This window comes from Ursus americanus, chromosome X, assembly GCF_024610735.1.
Source record: "Ursus americanus isolate L20-20 chromosome X, mUrsAme1.1.p, whole genome shotgun sequence".
Classification (NCBI taxonomy): Eukaryota; Metazoa; Chordata; class Mammalia; order Carnivora; family Ursidae; genus Ursus; species Ursus americanus.
The window spans coordinates 96,754,814-96,774,238 of record NC_142164.1 but is presented as its reverse complement, the minus strand read 5'-3'; the positions used below and the strand labels follow the sequence as shown (position 1 = coordinate 96,774,238).

The following is a 19,425-nucleotide window of genomic DNA, read 5'->3' as shown; positions in this document are numbered from 1 at the left end:
ACAGTGGTTGTGGCAGTGGGGGCATCTCTGCGGAAGCACCCTAACTGGGTGAGGGGGATTGAACTGAGATGGCTCAAAAGGGGAAGGTAGGGCAGGCTGCTGTTTAAATAGGGTTCTCGATTTTCAAGGTTGAGAAAAGTTGAGATTTGAGCCAGACTTGAAAAGTGACAGAGTTATTCACACAGCTGTCTGGGGGGGAAGAGAAGTCCATGTAGAGGAAAGTAGGCACAGTGTCCAGAAGAAAAGAATATTGCTTTAAGTTCCCTGGGGGAGGACAACCTTTCTTGGATGCTCCCTTGGCCGACTTCCCTTTGTAGCTTATTGCCCGAGACTGCATAAAATGCCCATGTCCGATCCTTGCCAAGGAGACTGGGACCACCAGCTCACCATGAACTAGGTCAGTACAATCGTGATGAATTCCCTAGGGCCGAGGCCTCCCTGGATGCACATGGTCACCTGGGGTAGGGTAATTCCTGAACAAGCCAGGTCTCTGCTGGCAAGGGAGAAGGGGTACGTGTCCACAATAGAAGGAGTACATATGCAGAAAGGGAAATAATAGTGTCTCTACTGTACCCTGGAGATTAAACAATAATCCTTTGGGGCCTGCCTAACAGAGGACAAGTCATCCCACTTTCCCAGAGATAGATCCTGACGACCAGCAGAGAATTCTCATGCTTGGTGTCAGAGCAGAAAAGGCTGGAAAGGAAGCTGGAGGGACTAGGATTAGCATCTAATTTGCCCAGCGGGAAAGGGGCCACTACCTATGGAGAAGGAGAGAGCTTAACAGAGTACACTCAGCAGACAGGCAGCAGGTAGTACTCAGGAAGCAGAAAGGTCACTCTGAAACAAAAATTCTATGTACGGCACGGAAATATCCAGAGATATGTGATGAATGATGGACTTCATTCAAAAGGCTACTGTTAGAATTCCCGAGTGCAGCCCCACGACTGTGGCCCTGTGGCTGGCTTTATGGCCCCTGACGTGTGTCTAATGGGAAAGCCATGCCTGAGAACTGGCGTGCCTGCCTTGTCTGTAGCAATGCAAATTCTTTTTATATTTCCTAAGTGCCACATACAGTAATCCACCCACATGTGAATTTTCTGCGTTACAAAAAGAAAAGTATATTACGAGGTAGTTCAGTAAATATTTATTGATGGAAAGAGAAGTGAATATTTAGAAAGACTAAGTCAAACTGAGATAATAAAGAAATGTAAGCTATAATTCAGAGGAAAGGAATGCCAAAAGCAGGGGATGAATCTGAAGTCCATGACCGTGCTTTTATATCACTTCTTCCCCCAGTATAGGCAGCTATTGTTACAAATTACTATATTTGTAGAAATTGGTTCCATTCTAACCAAGGGATGCAAGTATGACGCATCAGTTGAGTACAAGCCAGATTAAAACAATTTCATTAAAATCTAGAAGAGCAAGAGCTACCATATCTAATCTTTGAAAATACCTTTTCTCTTTAAGGATCAAAATATTGTTCCCCCCACAGACGTAGAAAGATTTTGGTCCAGTTTTACTCAACATGTATTTAGTGGGAATCTATGAGATGTAATAATACTATAAAATATGAATAGATTCTAGAAAAGAAGAGAGGCCTTCTTTTTGCAACCCAGCAGGGCAGAAAGGATTAAATTCTTATAAAGGATGAACAAATGTATTAGAAAAGATACTGTATAATCAAGTTCAGAAAAGTGAAAAAAGTTGAGCAAGCTTTCATAGAAATGAACTATGGTTCTAACAATAAAACTTCCATTTTTATAGCATTTACTAGTTTCTGAAGCACTTTTACAGACTTGCTCTCATTGTTTCACATGGACCTTGCAAGGCTGGCAGGATTTGGATAAGTAATTCCTTTTAAAACATGTTTTAGAATACAGAATATTTAGACTGAAGAATGCATTCTTAAGAATAAAACTCAAGGGTGTGTGAGGAGAATATAGAGCAAGTTTTTGGTTTTGGTTCCATTATTAACTAGCTTTGTGAACTATGACATATCAGGTGATGTCTTGTAAAATCAAGGGTTGGACTTCTGGACTTTGAGAACTAAAACCCTCAAGTGATGGGCGGTAACAACTTTAACAGGCTATCTTTCCTAAAAGGAAACCTCATGCATGGTAGCACACTGGTTATTAAATCATATAGTATTAAGAATAATTAAGTAGAACCTGCTAAAGAATGACTGTGGAAGTGTATGGTTAGGAATATTAAAATATTCAGTAATTCCATGCAATAAAGCACATTGACATATTCAGCTGTTTTAAAAGATTTAGCAGCTGTACTGTTGGCTGATTTATGCTGGGGGCACCTTGCTACATAGCCTTGGCTTCAGGCTCTGATCGGATTTTTCAGATACAGACTAAGACCTGAGGCTTAGCCAACTTGATTGCAAAGGCAAGGCCCTGAATACAACTAGGCAAAAAGTATGATGGAAGGGTATAAGGCAATGACCGCTATTGTGAAAGGAAAACAAAGTATGTGCAACCTTGGTAAGTGACTAATAGCATCTCTATGTCTGGAGGATTGCACATTATCAGCTAATTACCTGTTTTCTTCCAACATTCTGGCACATGATCTCCAAATCAAGAAAAAACAAAACTGTGCTTCAGAAGATATTTTCAGACCTCTGCTACTGAACAAGATGGGGTAATAAGGACCAAATTTACCCTCGGTGTTGAAATAACTCCAACATGGACGAAATGTATGCAGCGATGGAGTGTAAGACGATGGATATGAGGCAAGGAAGGATAGTGACCTCTAAGAGAAGGCAAACATATGAGGTGAGCCCCAGGATTGTCCTAGCTTATCACCCTGAGAGAGTTTCCAGTTCACAGCATGGGGGAAGAAGAACCCAGGAGGATCCTGGCAGATCCTGAGGGCTGAGAAGTTGGAACTGAGAGACCCAGAAGACTAGGTTAGCTAAAGTTCATAGGAAAGAAGCCAGGGAGCAGAGTTTCACAGAGAGAAAAGCCCGGAGATCTATAGATGATCTCCCTCAAGTACTCAGCTGAGTAGTGATTAGCACGTGTGTGGTAAAGAATCATCGGGAGGGATCAGAGATAACAAGGTCCAGCACTCATATGGCAGGAAGGAGTGCCTGTTCCTTACAAGTCATCCTGGAAACCTCATGACTCACAGAGCCTTGGGTAGAGCACATGAAAGAGTCTTGCCTCACTAGTGGGGGATAATTAGCCCTATACTGTCAGTCTAATCCCGCCTAATCTTGAAAGATGCCAAAGGATCGAACAATAGCACACAGTTTGGAAAGGGAGGGCTGGAAATCCATTATTGAGAGGTTCTTATACCATATGTGAGGTGGTCTAAAACCACTTGAGGTTACACTATGATAAATTAAAGATGTATATATACCATAAACCATAACACAACCACTGAAATAACAAAACAAAGAGTTATAGCTAATATGCCAACATAGAAGATAAAATGAATTCATGAATTCCCATTAATCTAAAGGAAGACAGAAATGAGGAACAATCAAAGAACATATGGGATGGAGCAAAAACAAAAAGCATGATGACAGGTTTATACCTAACCATATTGATAAACACATTAAATATAAACAGTCCAAATATCCCCCAATTAAAAGAAGTCAGATTGGATTTGAAAAAAGCAAAATCCAAATATATGCTGCCTACAAGACATGCGCATTCAATACAAAGACACAAATAGGCTAAAAATAAAAGGATGAGAAAAGTTCTACCATCCACCAGTAATCAGAAGGAAGCTGGAATGGCTACATTATTAGCCATTAGGGAAACACAAATTACAACCATGATGAGATACCACCATGTAGCTATTTAAATGGCTAAAATTTTAAAAATTGAACCACAGTCAAATTTTAGAGAGGATATGAAGAAACTGGAACTCTCATACACTGTTGGTGGGAATGTAAAATGGTCCAACATCTTTGGAAAACAGTCTGGCATTTTCTTAATAAGTGAAACACATGCCTACCACAAAATCTAGCTGTCCCTCCCCCAAGCATTTCCTCAAGAGAAATGAAAACAAAGTCCACTCAAAGACTTGTACACGGATGTTCAGAGCAGCTTTATCTGTACAGTCTCACGCTGGAAACAACCCAAAGGTCCATTAAAGGGTGAATGAATAAACAAATTTGAGTGTTCCCATAAAATGGAATACTGCTCAGCAATAAACAGGGACAAACTATTGATACATGTGACAACATGGATGAATCTCAAGATAATTATGGTACCTGAAACATGAGACCAAAAAGACTATACATTCCATTTATATAAAACTAGAAAACGCAAATTCCTTTACATCAATAGAAAGTAGAACAGTGGTTGCTTGGAGGCAGTGGAGGGGTGGGAGGGAGAGATTACCAAGGGCCATGAAGAAACTTTTGGGGGTATGGATATATTCATACCCATGTGGTGATGGCTTCTCAGGTATATACATTTATCAAACTTACCAATTTGTATGTTTTAAATATGGATATGTTAATTATACCTCGAGAAAGCTGTTATCAGAAAGGGAAGGTACAAGAACAATAATTCAGAGAGATATACATACCCCCTATGTTCACTGCAGCATTACGTACAATGGCCAAGACATGGAAATGACCTAAGTGTCCACCGACAGATGAATGGATAAAGAAATTTATATATATAATGGGATATTTTTCAGCCATAAAAAAGAATGAACTCTTGTCATTTGTGACAACATAGATGAACCTTGAGGGCAGTATGCTAAGTGAAATAAGTCAGACAGAGAAAGACAAACACCATATGATCTCGTATGTGGAATCTAAAAAGAAAACAAGCTTATAGATACAGAAAACCGACTGGTAGCTACCAGAGGTGGGGTTGTAGTGTGTGTGTGAAATGGGGGAAGGTGAAGGAGGTCAAAAGGTACAAACTTCCAATTATGAAATAAATAAGTCATGAGGTTGTAATGCATGGTGTGGCGACTATAGTTAGTAATACTGTATTATATTTTTGAAACTTGCTGAAAGAGTAGATCTTAACATTTCTCATAAGAACAAACAATTGTAACTAGGTATGGCGATGGATGTTAACCAAACTTGTCGTGATAATTATTTCACAATATATACAAATACTAATCATTATGCTGTTACACTTGAATATAATGTTGTATGTTAATTGTACCTTCATAAAAAGGGGGAGGAGGAGAAAGGGAAGCTATTTTATCTCATTTTCCTCCAAAGGTAACATTAAGTATATTCTATGTTGTTCAGAGCACACTGATCATTAATTGCTGAATCCGGTCCACCATAAAGGGAAAGATAAATATTTAATTTTTGGTCAATTACTTTTCTTTTGGAATCTTTGGAAAATTATTTAAGCACTGGTTAACTTTATGAATCTACAGATTTAGGCATGAATACTGTTTATCCAGAAAGGATAGTTTCATTTCCTAATTTTTCCCCTGTGGTATAACTTTCCATTTATTTTATAGTTTTTAATAATATTTTTGCTTCATTTCATGCATTCAGCAATTCAAGAAATATTTATTGAATGCCAAGCATCAGTAGGTAAGGTGTTTAGGGCTCCGCCTGCACTGAGCTGTCCTTCAGGTGCGGGAAATGGACTTTCAATAAATAAGTCAACAAACTCACGTAGCTACAGATTTTCGTAAGGGAGGTGAAGAATTCAAACAGGATGCTCTCTGTGATACAGAGTGATAAGAAATCTTCCAATGTGACTTAATTATATGTTAACTCTGCAGTCCATTACTTCAAATGATTCCCAGTTATTAAATTTGCACAGCAGAATTTTACTACTCTGTTTATAGTTAGTCACAAGCTCCAGGCCATTTAAAATAAAAGCTACAGATGAATAGAAAAGCCACTTAGTTAACTTGTCTTCGTCTTTTAGGCTTTGGCTGAAAGGCCACTTTCTCTGCGAAGCCTTCCTGGTCAGCCTTCCCTAACTCCCACCCTCACAGCAACACACACACACACCCACCCACCCACCCCACAGGTCCTCACTATATGCCCTGCATTTGTCTCTCATGACACCCACCAGGATTTGTAATTATTATATGAGCCATTTTTCTTTATTAATGTGTATCTTCCCAAGAAACTAATCGCCAAGAGGGCAGAGACTCTGGTTTTTCCACAACTGCATGCCTATTATCTAACACAGAGTCTGGCAGAGGGTAGATGGCAGAAAAATATTTATTGAATAGAAAATATTTATTTAATGAAGGAGTAGTTGTGCTCACTTCAGAAAGAGTTTGGTGATTAAGTCTTCCTGGTACTACAGATGAGAGATTTCCCCCCTCTTTTTTTTAGGGGGGGTGGGGGCAGGGGGAGAGGGAGAGAGAGAATCCAGAGGGCAAGGAACCCGATGCGTGGCTCCATCTCACAACCCTGAGATCATGACCCAAGATGAAATCAAGAGTTGGATGCTCAACTGACTGAGCCCTCAGGTGCCCTGAGAGATTCTCATTTTTAATCTGTGAATGATTTAGATTCTGGGTTAAACAATCTATTCCTGAGACTGTGGTCTGAGATTCACATAATCATCCTACTTTAAATCTGTACTTCCTAAACTCTTGATGTAGGTGATTCCTGACAAATTAATAAACGTGAGGGGGAAGTTATGTTTTTTGTTGAAAGGGCTGAATTGTAAATGAAGAGGAAATACTGTCATGTCAATCTTGCCGTCTATTAGAGAGGAGGTATTGTACAGTTGCTATTTCTGAGAGGTTCTCCAGCCAGATTGCCTGGGTTCAAATCCCAACTCTCACCAGCTATGTGAACTCAGTCAAGCCACCTAACCTCTTGGTTCCTCATTTTCCTCATCTGTAAAATGAGGATAAAAATAGAATCTACTTCCTAGGGTGACTGCAATGCTTACAAGTGTTAGTACACGTAAAAGAGCTTAGAAAAGTGAATGGTATACAGTAAGTGCCACATAAGTGCTCATTATTAATTTCAGTAATGCACAATTCTCACTAAAATCAACTCTTCTCAGATCTATATTGTGCAACCCCATTGGCCAAATAAAGTATGGCCCTGTGTAAGAAGTGTATTTGTAATAGAATCATGACTTCCTAATTTATCGTATTTTTCATCTACATATCTACCTTTGAAATTAATGAATATATTAATTGAGGGGAGAATTTATATCCGGATGGCAATTATTTTAAGGACCTTAGAGAACTGATAAAAATGAAGAAACACTAAGATAAACTATGGTAACTTAGAATTCACTCTGTGGCACTGACCTTTAAACAGAGCATTTCTGAATTTCATAAGCCAGTTTCTTACTTGCGGAGTGGGCCTTAACATTCAGCCTTTCATATGGTCTGAAAGGGGGTTATTTCTAGAGGAATGTGCAGGGCAGGAGGAGAGGGGGAGTCTTTGGGGTGGAAATGTGGGAACAGCAGCCCTTTGAATGCTGCGCGTGACGTAGCATGGGAAATGGGAGCAGCTGCTGGCGGAGTGTTTCACACGCAGCGGGACAGTGGGAAAAGCAAAGAGGCAAACAGCCAGGGCAAACAAGTGCCCCAAGCAAGGGCGGGGCGGAGGCAGGCTGCTGCGGAGGACCGAGGTCTGGCTGCAGAGCGAAGGGCCCTTGAAAGAATGAAGAATAAAGCAGGGAAAACTCGGAGGGAAGGGCAAATGTCAGCTGTGGAAGAAGAAAGAAGGGAAAGGAAAGCGTGAGCGTAATGGCAGTTTTAACTGTTGCTGAAAAGGAATGAGCAATACTGAGAAAGTAAAAGAACTACGGACATCCATAAAGCTGCTGTTTGAGCGCACTGGACAGGGACGTGTGCCATTTTTTAAACCAATAAAATAGTGACATGGATTACCATAGTGGCTAGCTCACAACTCGCAAAAATAGTTCCCGATGAAAACAAATCAGGAATTAAGGACCAAGCGATCAGATAACCTGAGTTCATGAAGGTTTGGGTTCACTTTATAAAAGCTCTGAAAACATTAATACGCCTTTCATTCTCTTCAACCAATAAATATTTCTTTGACTTCCACTGGCTTCATTTTTGTACCCCATATAATTTTTTTGGTCACACTCCCTACATCATTCACTTTTCTCCTTCTAATCCCACACATCGTAATGACCTTTTTTTTTTTCACAACACAGAATGCCCCTGAAAACTAGACTGTTCTTTGGAGTGCGGAGGCCGGACTCTGGAACATCTGGGTCACATTACTTTCAAGGTTACACAGGCAATTTCAGTATCATTCTTCTTGAATAAAGTACAATTAGCTGTCAAAACATTGGAAGCCACACTGACTGAGGTAAATGTCTGTAAGGTTGACAGTACACGTTGACCTCAGTGTGCTCTAAAGGCTGGCACTATCCTGGGCCTTTGAGATGCACGCATTCCTCGTTGCTTCAAATCTTTAAAGGGATTTGTGCACTTCCTTTTTATTTTTTTTTTTAACAGAGATGAGGCTAAGCATAAATGATTGTTCTTTCCTCACTGAAAAGATGTTTTCTTAGAACTTAATTGTCCTTTTTTCATGGGTCAGTCTATTCCTAACGTCAACAAATCCTTCTGTGACCTAACCTTCTCTAAAACAAACACATTCTTTCCTCTTTGTTCTTCTCATTTCCTTCACTCTCAGCTTTTGAAAAACTCCTGCCAGGGGAGCCATCAAACTCAGCATTGTAGTTACAGTCTGTTTACTTACATTTTAGAACACGTTAGGGTAGTTTTTCCTACAGCACTACAATATTTTTGGATAGTGGACTACAATCTTTTCAAGTCCGTGGATCCCTTATTAACATTCCAAGAATTAGGGGATCCCTACATGATGGAAGTACTACTTATATCTCAACAGTTTCTCCCAGGACCTTGTTAGAAAGACAGAATCACAGGCCTCTCCCAATACCTACTAATTCTTGGGGCAGGGTGGGGGCTGGTGGTGAGGGTGTTTTAACAAGCTCTGCAGCTGAATCTTATCTGTGCTAGATTTTTCGTTCTAGACCAGTACTATCCAATAGAAATATAATGAGAGCTGCAGACGTCATTTTAAATTTTCTAGCAGACACATTAAAAAAGGTAAAAAGAAACAGTGTCAGTTGTTTACTTGAAGCAACAGGCTCACTTTATTCGTCTTCAAGAAAAATACCCAACTATGACTAATCATATAAATTATACAAAAGAAATGGGTGAAATCAATTCTAATAATATATTTTACTTAACCAAATACATAAAAATATTATCACCTCAACATGTAACCAATATAAAAATATTTTATTTTTGGGGCTGAGTCTTTGAAACCCGATATGTATATTACACTTACAACATATCTCCATTCTACTAAAAGGAATCTACGAGAAGTTTCCCTTCACCCTTCTCTTTCTGCCTGGAAGACAAGTTAAAGGCTTGGGTTTCCAGGTTGCTGTAGCACTGTAACATCCTCTAGTACAGAATTTTCTGCATGGCATTAGGCTTATTTTCCACAGTATGACCATAAACTTCTCAAAGTATCTTACATAAGACACTTTTTAAAATCTTTTAAAGTTGGCTGTACCTGGCAAGTACTTAATGTAGGACAATGGTTCTCAGAGTGTGGTCCCTGGATCGGCAGCATCAGCTTCGCTTGGGAGCTGGTTGGAAAGGCAGAATGTCCAACCCCAGCCCAGACCTACTGAATCAGAAACTCTGGAAGTGGGGCCCAGGATTTAGTAAGTCTTTAGGTGATCCCGATGCTTACGAACATTTGAGAACCACTGATGGAGGAAAACACATTTCCTTTGAGAATGGCCTCAGTCTCATCATTTTCTCCTGGGTTCTGTGGTCTAACCACAGGCAGAATTATTTTAGGTATTGTTAAAGAAACAGCCGAAAAAGGACATGATAAGAAGACATTGGTAGAAATAACCCTTGGCCAACCAAAGGGACCAAAGTCAGATATCCTCTCCTTACCCTCAGTTAGTAATAGGTCCACATTATTTGTAAGAGCAGATGGCAGAGCTCACTTAGGCTCCTTGCCTAGAAGGGACCCCATAATGCCAAATGCTTAGTACAGTATCCTTAAAAAAATATGAAGAAAATGTTCAGAATCTGTCAACACATTTAAAGGATCAAATCCTGTGCTCAATGATGACAAGGACAAACACACACGTACATACAGATAGAAGCTTGCTTTGAAAACCTACCTCACCAAAGTAAAGATCATAAGCTGCTCTGCTGGAATTTTTAATTTTTCAATTAAAACTCTTGTTCAATTTTTTAAAAAACAAAGCCACGCAAATATTTCTCTTGGCCAGCTAAATATGAGCCCATGTCCTTCCACAATCTTACTAGTCTGATTATGGAGACCAAATTCCTGGTCAGAAATCAGTGAAGAATTTTTAAGTTAGAGATCTGAAAAGGTACCACTTTTATAGTATTAGTGTCATAATAGCATATTTTTTGTTTATAACATGGAGAAAGAGTGAGCAATTACAGAAGTATTAAAAGAAAACCCATCTATAAAATTTTTCCTAAGATGGCATAAGCAGTAAATGTGATTTTGGTCAGTATGTCCTTGGACCAGACAGGATGATTACAGTGTCTGCTAGGTACACAGGAGATGCTCAATCACTGCTGATTGAATGGAAGAAGAAGGAAAGAGTGAAAGAAGGAATGGAATGTGCAGAAGACGAGGGCCTATATCTTTGTGACAGAAAGATAACACAGATGTGAAGACGGAGTATATAACTGTCTGCATGACTTTGGAAGAACCTTAGGAAACCTTTAAAGACATACATAATTCATGATACTGTCCCTAAACATATTTAAAGAATATCATGCCTAGAAATGTCTTCATATTCAATATTTTTCAAGTGATTACATTCCAGACATCCCACAATCAATAAAGCATGTACTCTTTATATTAAAGTGTATTTGCAGCTTCTGTTGCTCTTCATGGGTTTACTTGTAACGCAGAGAAATGGTTAGAACATCCCCTAGCAGGGCTTTCCTAGAGTAGAATGTTCCCTACAGTACTTGTGCTTGGTGAATAAAGAGCATGACTATGTCACTAAACATGTATGCATTGCTTCAACATTAGAAAAGTTTAGCATCAGTTTCATTTTCTTCCCATTTGGTTTTGATACTCATTTCTACTGGGTCGAATACTAGCATTGGTACCACTTCAAGAGCTAATTCATTAAAATCACTTTCAGTTGATTTTAAGACGGTTGCTGAGTTCTAAAGACAATGAAGAATGTAACGCTTTAACGTCTTAAATTTGAAACTACAGGTGGGATTTTTAAGGGGTACACTGAGCTGGGCTCATTAATCCATTGGTTCGTAAAAGGGAGATTTCAAAGTTAGTATCCCTGAGGATCATTCAAAAAAGGGGAGAAGCAGGAAAAGAGTGAAGTATTTCATACCCGTGCCACCCAAACTAGCTTTCAAGTATGACTTTGTGAAGTCCAAACTAAACAGGATTTTGATAAGAGGAAGCAAAAGGGGCGGGAGGTGCATTTCAGAAGAGAGGATTCACACCTTGACTGACACTTATAAGCTTGTGACCAGGACTGTGTCAGTTTCTATGTCTAAGTCTCAGTCTCTTTATGTGTAAAAGGGAATAGTGATAATAAGTAATTGTAAGGCATCATCATAATGTTATAGGGATTAAATGAGTGAATGCACATGAAAACTCCTCCTCACTGCAAGGAGTGATGGTTTCCTATGCCTAAAACACATCGTCATGTGGTCTAGGACAGACATCCCGACCCCCGAGTCCACTCTGAGGCAGACAATAGGATTTTATTCCTACAGAGTTTCAAACAGGGAAACCAAGGTCTCTAAACTTCTGTTTGTGCATTTCAAATAAATTCAGAGCTCTCTATACACTATTTCTATTCATAGACAAATCGTGACTGTGTCTTACTCTGCTATTGATGTCACATATACACGGTTTATCTGTTTCTATCATTTTGACTGATATTACACACAGCTAAAAAAACCCAGCATGGCTTTCTTTTAAAATAAAAATTAATGGATTGTCTAATTAAACGCAGGATATTCTGGTATCAAGTAGATATAGCCTGGTACTATGTAACTCTCTTCTCTTACACTATTTTGCCCAAATTTAAGAAGTTTTCTTAGGTTTATATGTGCCTTCCCACTACTCCAACTCTCTATTTCTTAATTTTTCCCTTAGTGGACAAAGAAGCAGAGATGAATTTGTACTAATTTTTTATCATGATGTCATAACTGACAGGATTGTGAACAACGAAATTCTTTATTTTTCTAGAAATAGAATGTTATAATGATGATGGGCTCCGGCTTCCCTCCACAGAAGATGGCTGATTCTTTAGTCAGATACATTCTTCTAACTGTAAAATGTTGTCCATAGGACATGTGACTTGCTCTGCCAGTAATGGGGATGAAGTTATTTGATGTGAACCTCATTTCTTGGCTTTGTTCACTTTCTGAACAAGGACTCCCATTTATAATATAGCAGAGTGGTTACAACCATGGTCAAAGAAAAAAATGGAATCCACTTCACTCAGTTATGTGCAACCCCAAACCTTGGATTGATCAGCTTTCTGCCGAAAACACTTTTCAAGCATATCCTTAAGGTCATGTCCAAAAATAGCAACATGTGAAATTTGCCACAAGAGCATGCACCATGAACTCACTGAGCTGTTTAGTAGGAGAAAGCTGTGTATGTGTGGGCTTCGGATGAGGGGTTTAAATGTTAAAATGAAAGAAGGAGAAACACAATCCCCGTGAGCCACGTCTGTAATATGAATAGAGTAAGCCACTGTATTGATTCTAAACTAAATTTTGTCATATGCATATCTGCCCCCCCCCAGATATCCAGATACAGAATCATAGGATTGAGCTGGATGTGACCTGAGACCAAATGGATTGCCTCATTTTATAAATGAGGGAATTAAAGCTGAGGGAGGATAAAGGCTTTTTCAAGATAATATGGTCAAAGAATGAGCTTCAGTTTTGAAGTCAGGGCTAATACTATTCACTTCAGTCCTCTTTTTACTACATCAGCTCCTTTCATGTACTTCCCTATATTTATAACCAAGTCCTTATTCATTTTAAGAATGAGCAAAACTTAAGCTATTAATATTTTCGTGTACTTTACATCTAAATAAAGAGTGTGACTATAATGGCCCATTTAGCACTGATCTTTAAAAACTTCCCTTATCAGTCATAATCTTTTAACCTCATCTATAAGCTCACATGCCATTGTCACAAATTGGTACCACATTTTGAAAGCAAATGCAGCATTTGATTCTTCTTTTTTTAAAAAAGATTTTATTTATTTGACAGGGAGAGAGAGAGCATAAGCAGGGGGAGTGGCAGGCAGAGGGAGAGGGGGAAGCAGGCTCCCCACTGAGCAGAGACCCCGATGTGGGGCTTGATCCCAGGACCCTGGGATCATGACCTGAGCCAAAAGCAGACACTTAACCCACTGAGCCACCCAGGCGCCCAGCATTTTGTTTTTCAAAAGAAATTTTAAGATACCGTTCAAGAGTGCTTGAAGAGAACAAATGTGGCCACTGCTTTTCCTTGGACATTTATTACTTTCCTTATTTATGCTTAAAGTGAAAAACATATTAAGGATGAAGCTGATAAGGTTTTAATAGTACTTAGCCACTACAAAACTAATAGACATAGAAAGGCATGTAATTGCTTAACTATATTGCCTTGCTTTAGTCAATGCCACTTATAACAGTCTATCATACAAATATTTCAAAACTATCCATCACAACAAGAATTAAATTATAGGAGATCTCAAGAGGTCTTGAATTTGGAACTTGTTTTTATTAAAGATCTAGCAATTCTTCAAGAGGACTTTCAATCACACCCCTAAATGGACTGCCAATATGAAAAGTTATCTGCTTTAGCATTTTTTTCCCATTAAAACATTGAAAACAAATATTTTTAAACTCAGTTTCCTGTCTTTCCTCAGAAGCACACTCTCTGCAACCTATGAAACCGGAGAGGGAAACAAAACAATTCTCTAATTCTATGGTAAAATCAGTTTGAGGGTTTTGGGGTATTTACACAGTGTCCTTCACATGGGGAACACAGAGACACATTACCTTTTCTGAGTTCTTACTATGAGCCAGGTACTGTACTAACAACTCTACATGAATTAATTTGTTTATTATTACAGCAAGCATGTTAGATATGAGAGAACTGACAGAAAGGACAAGTGACTTCAAGGTCACTCAGTAAGTTTGATTCCCAAACTTGTATGCTATAATAATAATCATTATAACTGCAATAACACCAAGAGCTAGAATTTATACAGCATTTACTATGTAACTAGCACTGTTCCAAGCACTTTCCACATCTTTTGACTTACTTGTCCTAATAATAGACTGGTTTTAGAAACATTTAATATCCACATTTTCTTCAGATGAAAGACCGAAGCACAGAAAGGTTAAATAACCTGCCCAAGGTCCCACAGCTAGTAAGTGTGACCTTGAGCATGCTTCTGGTCCCTAGATTTATTATGCAAACCTATGAAAAACCTCCATATATAGGTTTGTGATAGGATGTTTTTTAAATTTTTTAAATTATTTTTTAAAAAGATTATTTATTTATTTATTTTTGAGAGAGAGAGAGAGAGAGAGAGAGCGAGCATGAGTGGGTGGAGTGGCAGAGGGAGAAGCAGACTGCTCGCTGAGCAGGGAGCCCAACATGGGGCGCCATCCCAGGACCCTGGGATTATGACCTGAGCTGAAGGCAGACACTTAACTGACTGAGCCATCCAGGTGCACTGGATGTTCTTTTTAAAACGATTTTAGAATATGCCTTACCATTGACTGTTGTTTAAATTAGGATTCCAAAGGTAAAGATGTTTAAAGAATCCAAGCAATAGTAGTACAAAGTAATTGTATGACAGTAAGTCAGTCCTCCCATCATGACTCAGCACTACCTTCCGTTTTTTGCAAGATATGGGAAAGTCTAACTTTAAGCTATCTACAAAAATTATTACTAATAGGTTTGAAAACATTTATATAGGAGCTTACTAAATAATATAAAATACCCTACATTCACAAAATATTATCCAGAACATCACATGAAGAAACTACTTTTCTTGTTTCTTACAAACAAGCTTTATCCGTATATTCTCTTGTTGTGACAAGGAACTGCAATGCTCGTAATGTGCCTACCTGTAGAAGCTTCCATCTGGTGTTCAGGTCTTCCAGAATGTTGAGGTTATATGGTGACAGCTGAATGCCCAACGTAGTGAGTTGGCGAGCAAGGTCATTGACGTAGCTGACATTCTCTTTCAGAGGTGTAATTTCTCCTCGAAGCACCTGTGTGAAATAGTCAAGGGCAAGTTGGAAAATTAGAACATTTAAAGCAAAGAAACAGACACACGGGAACTACAAGATATCTTGTTCTGTTTGGGGTGCAGTGTTAATGATGTGTGCTCTATTATAGTGGTATTGCAACTATGAACATTTGTGAATAGGAGCATAATGGTAACTAATATTTATAGAGCATTTCTTAGGTGCCTAATCCCGTGATGAGCTCTGTTCACATAATAATAATTTTATTCCTACAAAATAACCCTGTGAGATGGGTAGTTGGAGAATTCTCATTTTACATAAGAGACAACAACTTGCACAGGTTCTATCTTGCCAAGGGTTCAATGGGCCAAAATTGAGGAACCTAGGATACATACCCAGGGTTGCTTGCCTCCAGAGTACATATTCTTAGCTATTATATTATATACCTTTCCAAAGTAATTCTGGATTGGTAAAGTGACAGAAAAAATACACTGCTAGATTCTAAATTCTACTCATCTTACAACCACAAATGGATCCTTTTTTTTTACAATAAAAAGATATACTCAATCATGAAATATTACATTCATACTTTGCACCGACTGCATAATAAATAGATTCATTTAGCGATTAGGGTATTTTGTCAAGCCCTAAGAATGACTTCCTGGTCTCCTGGTATTTTAGTCCTTGTAGCAACGACTTAGAAAGGCTCCCATGGGCTTCTCGGCTGTCTCTGAAGCACTAGAATGGGATTCTCTGATGCAATGCATCATGACAATCTAGTGAGTAGAAGAACCCTATGCAGATATGGGGAGGATATTACCATGCATCATATCTACCCTATCGGGATGACATTTATGGATCTTTAACATGATGCATAATGTCCAAATGTTCCAATGAGCAATTTCTAAGGGACAAATTCCCTCACTTAGGAGAACAGTTTGTGTAATGTAATGTCTATGCACAAGGACAACATCACTTACTCGGTTATATGTGCTGCTTTGACTTGCTTGATCTGGGTAGGATACCTATTTCTCTGGTTCACTATGTTGATAAAACCACTGTTTACACTGACTTCATCTATAACCCTCCGATTCCCTCCCACTCCAAAGAAAAGGAGCCAGTATGTACATTCTAAATAAGAATGGCATTGTCCTGTCAAATCAACCTGAATCTCTCACCACTAAAATGTGGTATTGTATGGAATATAAGACTCTTATTAGATAATATAAGACATTGTCATAATCACTCCATAGAACTTAATGTTTTTTTAAAACAGGCATTAAGAATATTATATTAAAGAATCATGGGTGTCTTTTGGGAGTGATAAAAATGTTCTGGAATGAGACAGTGGTGATGGTAGCACAACCCTGTGAATATACTAAACACCACTGAATTGCACAATTCGAAACAATGAATTAAAAAAAAATTATTAGCTAAACTCTACACCCAACATGGGGCTCAACCTCATGACCCCGAAGTCAAGAGTCACAGGCTCCACCAACTGAGCCAGCTGGGTGCCCCTGAAGGGTGAATTTTCTCATTCATGAATTAAATATCAATAAAAAATAAAAATGAAAGAAAACAGAAGAAATCTTTGTCTGACCACAGACATGCAAAAAAAAAATCCTATCTGATGTATTCATCTTTATTCAACTCCATGTCGGTGGAATGTCATAGGAATCAGTCTGATAAAGTTTTTATAGGGATTGATAGTAAATATTATTATTCCATTGCCTTATAAATAAATATAGAGATTAAAAGAATCCCATGGAGAGAGGTAAAATCCATTGATGTAAATTCATATCTCTAAAAGGAAATGATCCATAATCACTTTGTTTTGTGTAATAAAAGGTTAGAAAACAGATTTATTTTAAAGATGTATTCATTTATTTTAGGGACAGCATGTGTGTGTGTTGGGGGGGCAGAATCCTGAAGCTGACTCCCTGCTCAGCACAGAGCCCTGTGTGGGGCTCCATCCCATGACCCTGAGATTATGACCTGACACAACATCAAGAGTTGGCGGCTTAACCAACTGAGCCACCCAGGCACCCCTAGAAAACAGATTTCTTAAATGTCAACGGAGAAACCTGGACAAGGGCAAAGATTACAAAATGGAAGCATTCTCTTCTGGATAATAATATATGTTTCTAGGAACCGTAAATAAATATATGAATGGGAACTGGAAATGGGAAAGCATTGTAGGGATGGTGTGGCCGCCAGGCAAAGTCCTGCAGGTTAACCCTGTCTGTTAACCATCTGTCTTCACCCACGTGCCTCTCAGCCAGTGAGTCTTCGGCTCAGCCACATGCAGGTTTCAGCTCCCTTTGGACTACATCATGTACATGTTCAAATGCCTTTTATTAGAATATTTGGATTTTCACTTCCTCCCTCCAAAGTCCTGGACACAGATTTTAATCCTCCATTGGTGTTTTGGAGGATGAAGGCGATTAAAAATTAGGGTCCAGTACACATCATTAATCAGAACACTCACTCTCCTTCCCCCTCTCTCTCCCCACCATCATGGGATCTGGTGGCTTCTGCTTCCTCCCCCCCCCCTCACCCCATCTAGCAATTACAGTAGAAGTTCTCTTAACTGGTCTCTACTTAAGACCCAACAGATTAGCCAGTCTTCATGCCTTTGTGAAACACAGTGACTGGGGCCTATCGTAGCCTCTAAATAAAATGTTAGAGCTATCTGTCAGGATGCATGGCCTTCAGCTCTCATTAGTTGAGTTGTCATTGTGGTATGCCAGTTAGTATTGCAATTACATAATTTAATTAAATATTTCACAAACCAAAGAAATTTAAGTCTAAGAGAAAATAAGCTATTATTTCTATGAAAACCAGGTTAAGCCCTTTAGAAAGTTGCTTTAAAAAGAACAAGAGAAGTAAATATTGTTGAATTGGGTATAGACAAGGCAACTGTAAAAGATTAGGAAAATAATCCGAAAAATTTAGAAGGGTTCTGTATTCAGAATGTCTTTCGTGTTTCTTGATGGACTCTGTCTACATGAAAGAAACTGGAACTGGAAATCACAAAGTCTTCATCATCAGTGTGATTTATGGAGAAGTCTAATCAGTGAATCTACACTTAAAGAAGAAACCTTCACACAACATTAAAATCCTGGTTGACTATTTTAAGATCGAATAAAATGTTTAAGACATACTTTTTTACGATTCCCTGATTGAACTGACTTTTTTAATTAACTGTTGGACTCTAGGTTCTGAGCTGGAACAGAGGAAATCTATGATAAATTCTACTACCACTGCTACGGCTACTGGTATCATCATTAACTAAGGGGGGCAGAAAGCATATGTTTAGTTTAATCTGGATTACATTTCTGTTAGGATCAATGGAAGCTTTGATGGGGGGGCGGAGAAGGTCAGTTGGTAAAGTGATCATTTGGTGGGAAGTTTCATGCTGGGGGATAGCACGATGGGACCAAGCAAAATGAAGAACTTTAGCCAGCTAGACATCATCATGAGGGCACTAAGCCCCTTAGAACAGAGGAAAGAAGGTAACTGGAGGTAGAAGAGAGGAAGAGAAAAAGGAGGTGGGAGAGTGCCCAAGTCAATCTCCACTTTGGCATCTGACCTAGGTTACCGTGGCAGCTCTGTACCCCCTGAGGACGGCTCACTGCTGCTGTAGACTGTCAATGCCTAGAAGTGTATCAAGTAAGAAGTATGGATGGCTTCCTAAACACCGAATCACAAGACACCACGCTATGTAAAGACTCAATACGTGTCCTGTGTCATTTACGTGGATGTCACATTGTGTTTGACTATCCTTCCAATATTAGAGCTTTTAGTATTACGCATATAAATATATGTTTACATCATTGAACATCGAACATGAAACGTCAAAAAGTACACTTAACTCTGAATAATATCCTGTGCTACTTAAATATGACCAGAATTTCATGAGATTTCATTCTAGTTTGGAAGCAGTGAGTGAGAAAACATTGAAGGGAGCCATTATACTTTGGGTTTTTCTTTGAATCACTTAAACATCTGGAATATGTTCTCCATGAACGAGCAAACCAAGTCTAATTTTATTATGACTAGTTTCATGCCGGCAGAATTTTCACTTCATTAAATGTTGTCTGATTATAGATATAAAGGTACTGATTTAGAATGATATATAAGTCTGATATGTCAAGTTTTTCTTCTT

The 19,425-nt window shown here is 38.8% G+C and overlaps 1 protein-coding gene across 11 annotated transcripts in view; it reads right to left on the bottom strand.

Annotated features, from left to right (window-relative positions):
• Window positions 1-19,425, bottom strand: part of DMD (dystrophin) — a 2,097,152-nt gene that overhangs the window by 292,764 nt on the left and 1,784,963 nt on the right. For all 11 annotated transcript variants that reach the window (XM_087859359.1, XM_087859361.1, XM_087859356.1 and 8 more), the window contains one exon: window positions 15,132-15,278. In XM_087859359.1, the coding sequence (XP_087715485.1) occupies window positions 15,132-15,278 (147 nt within the window). The remainder of the gene's footprint in view (window positions 1-15,131; window positions 15,279-19,425) is intronic.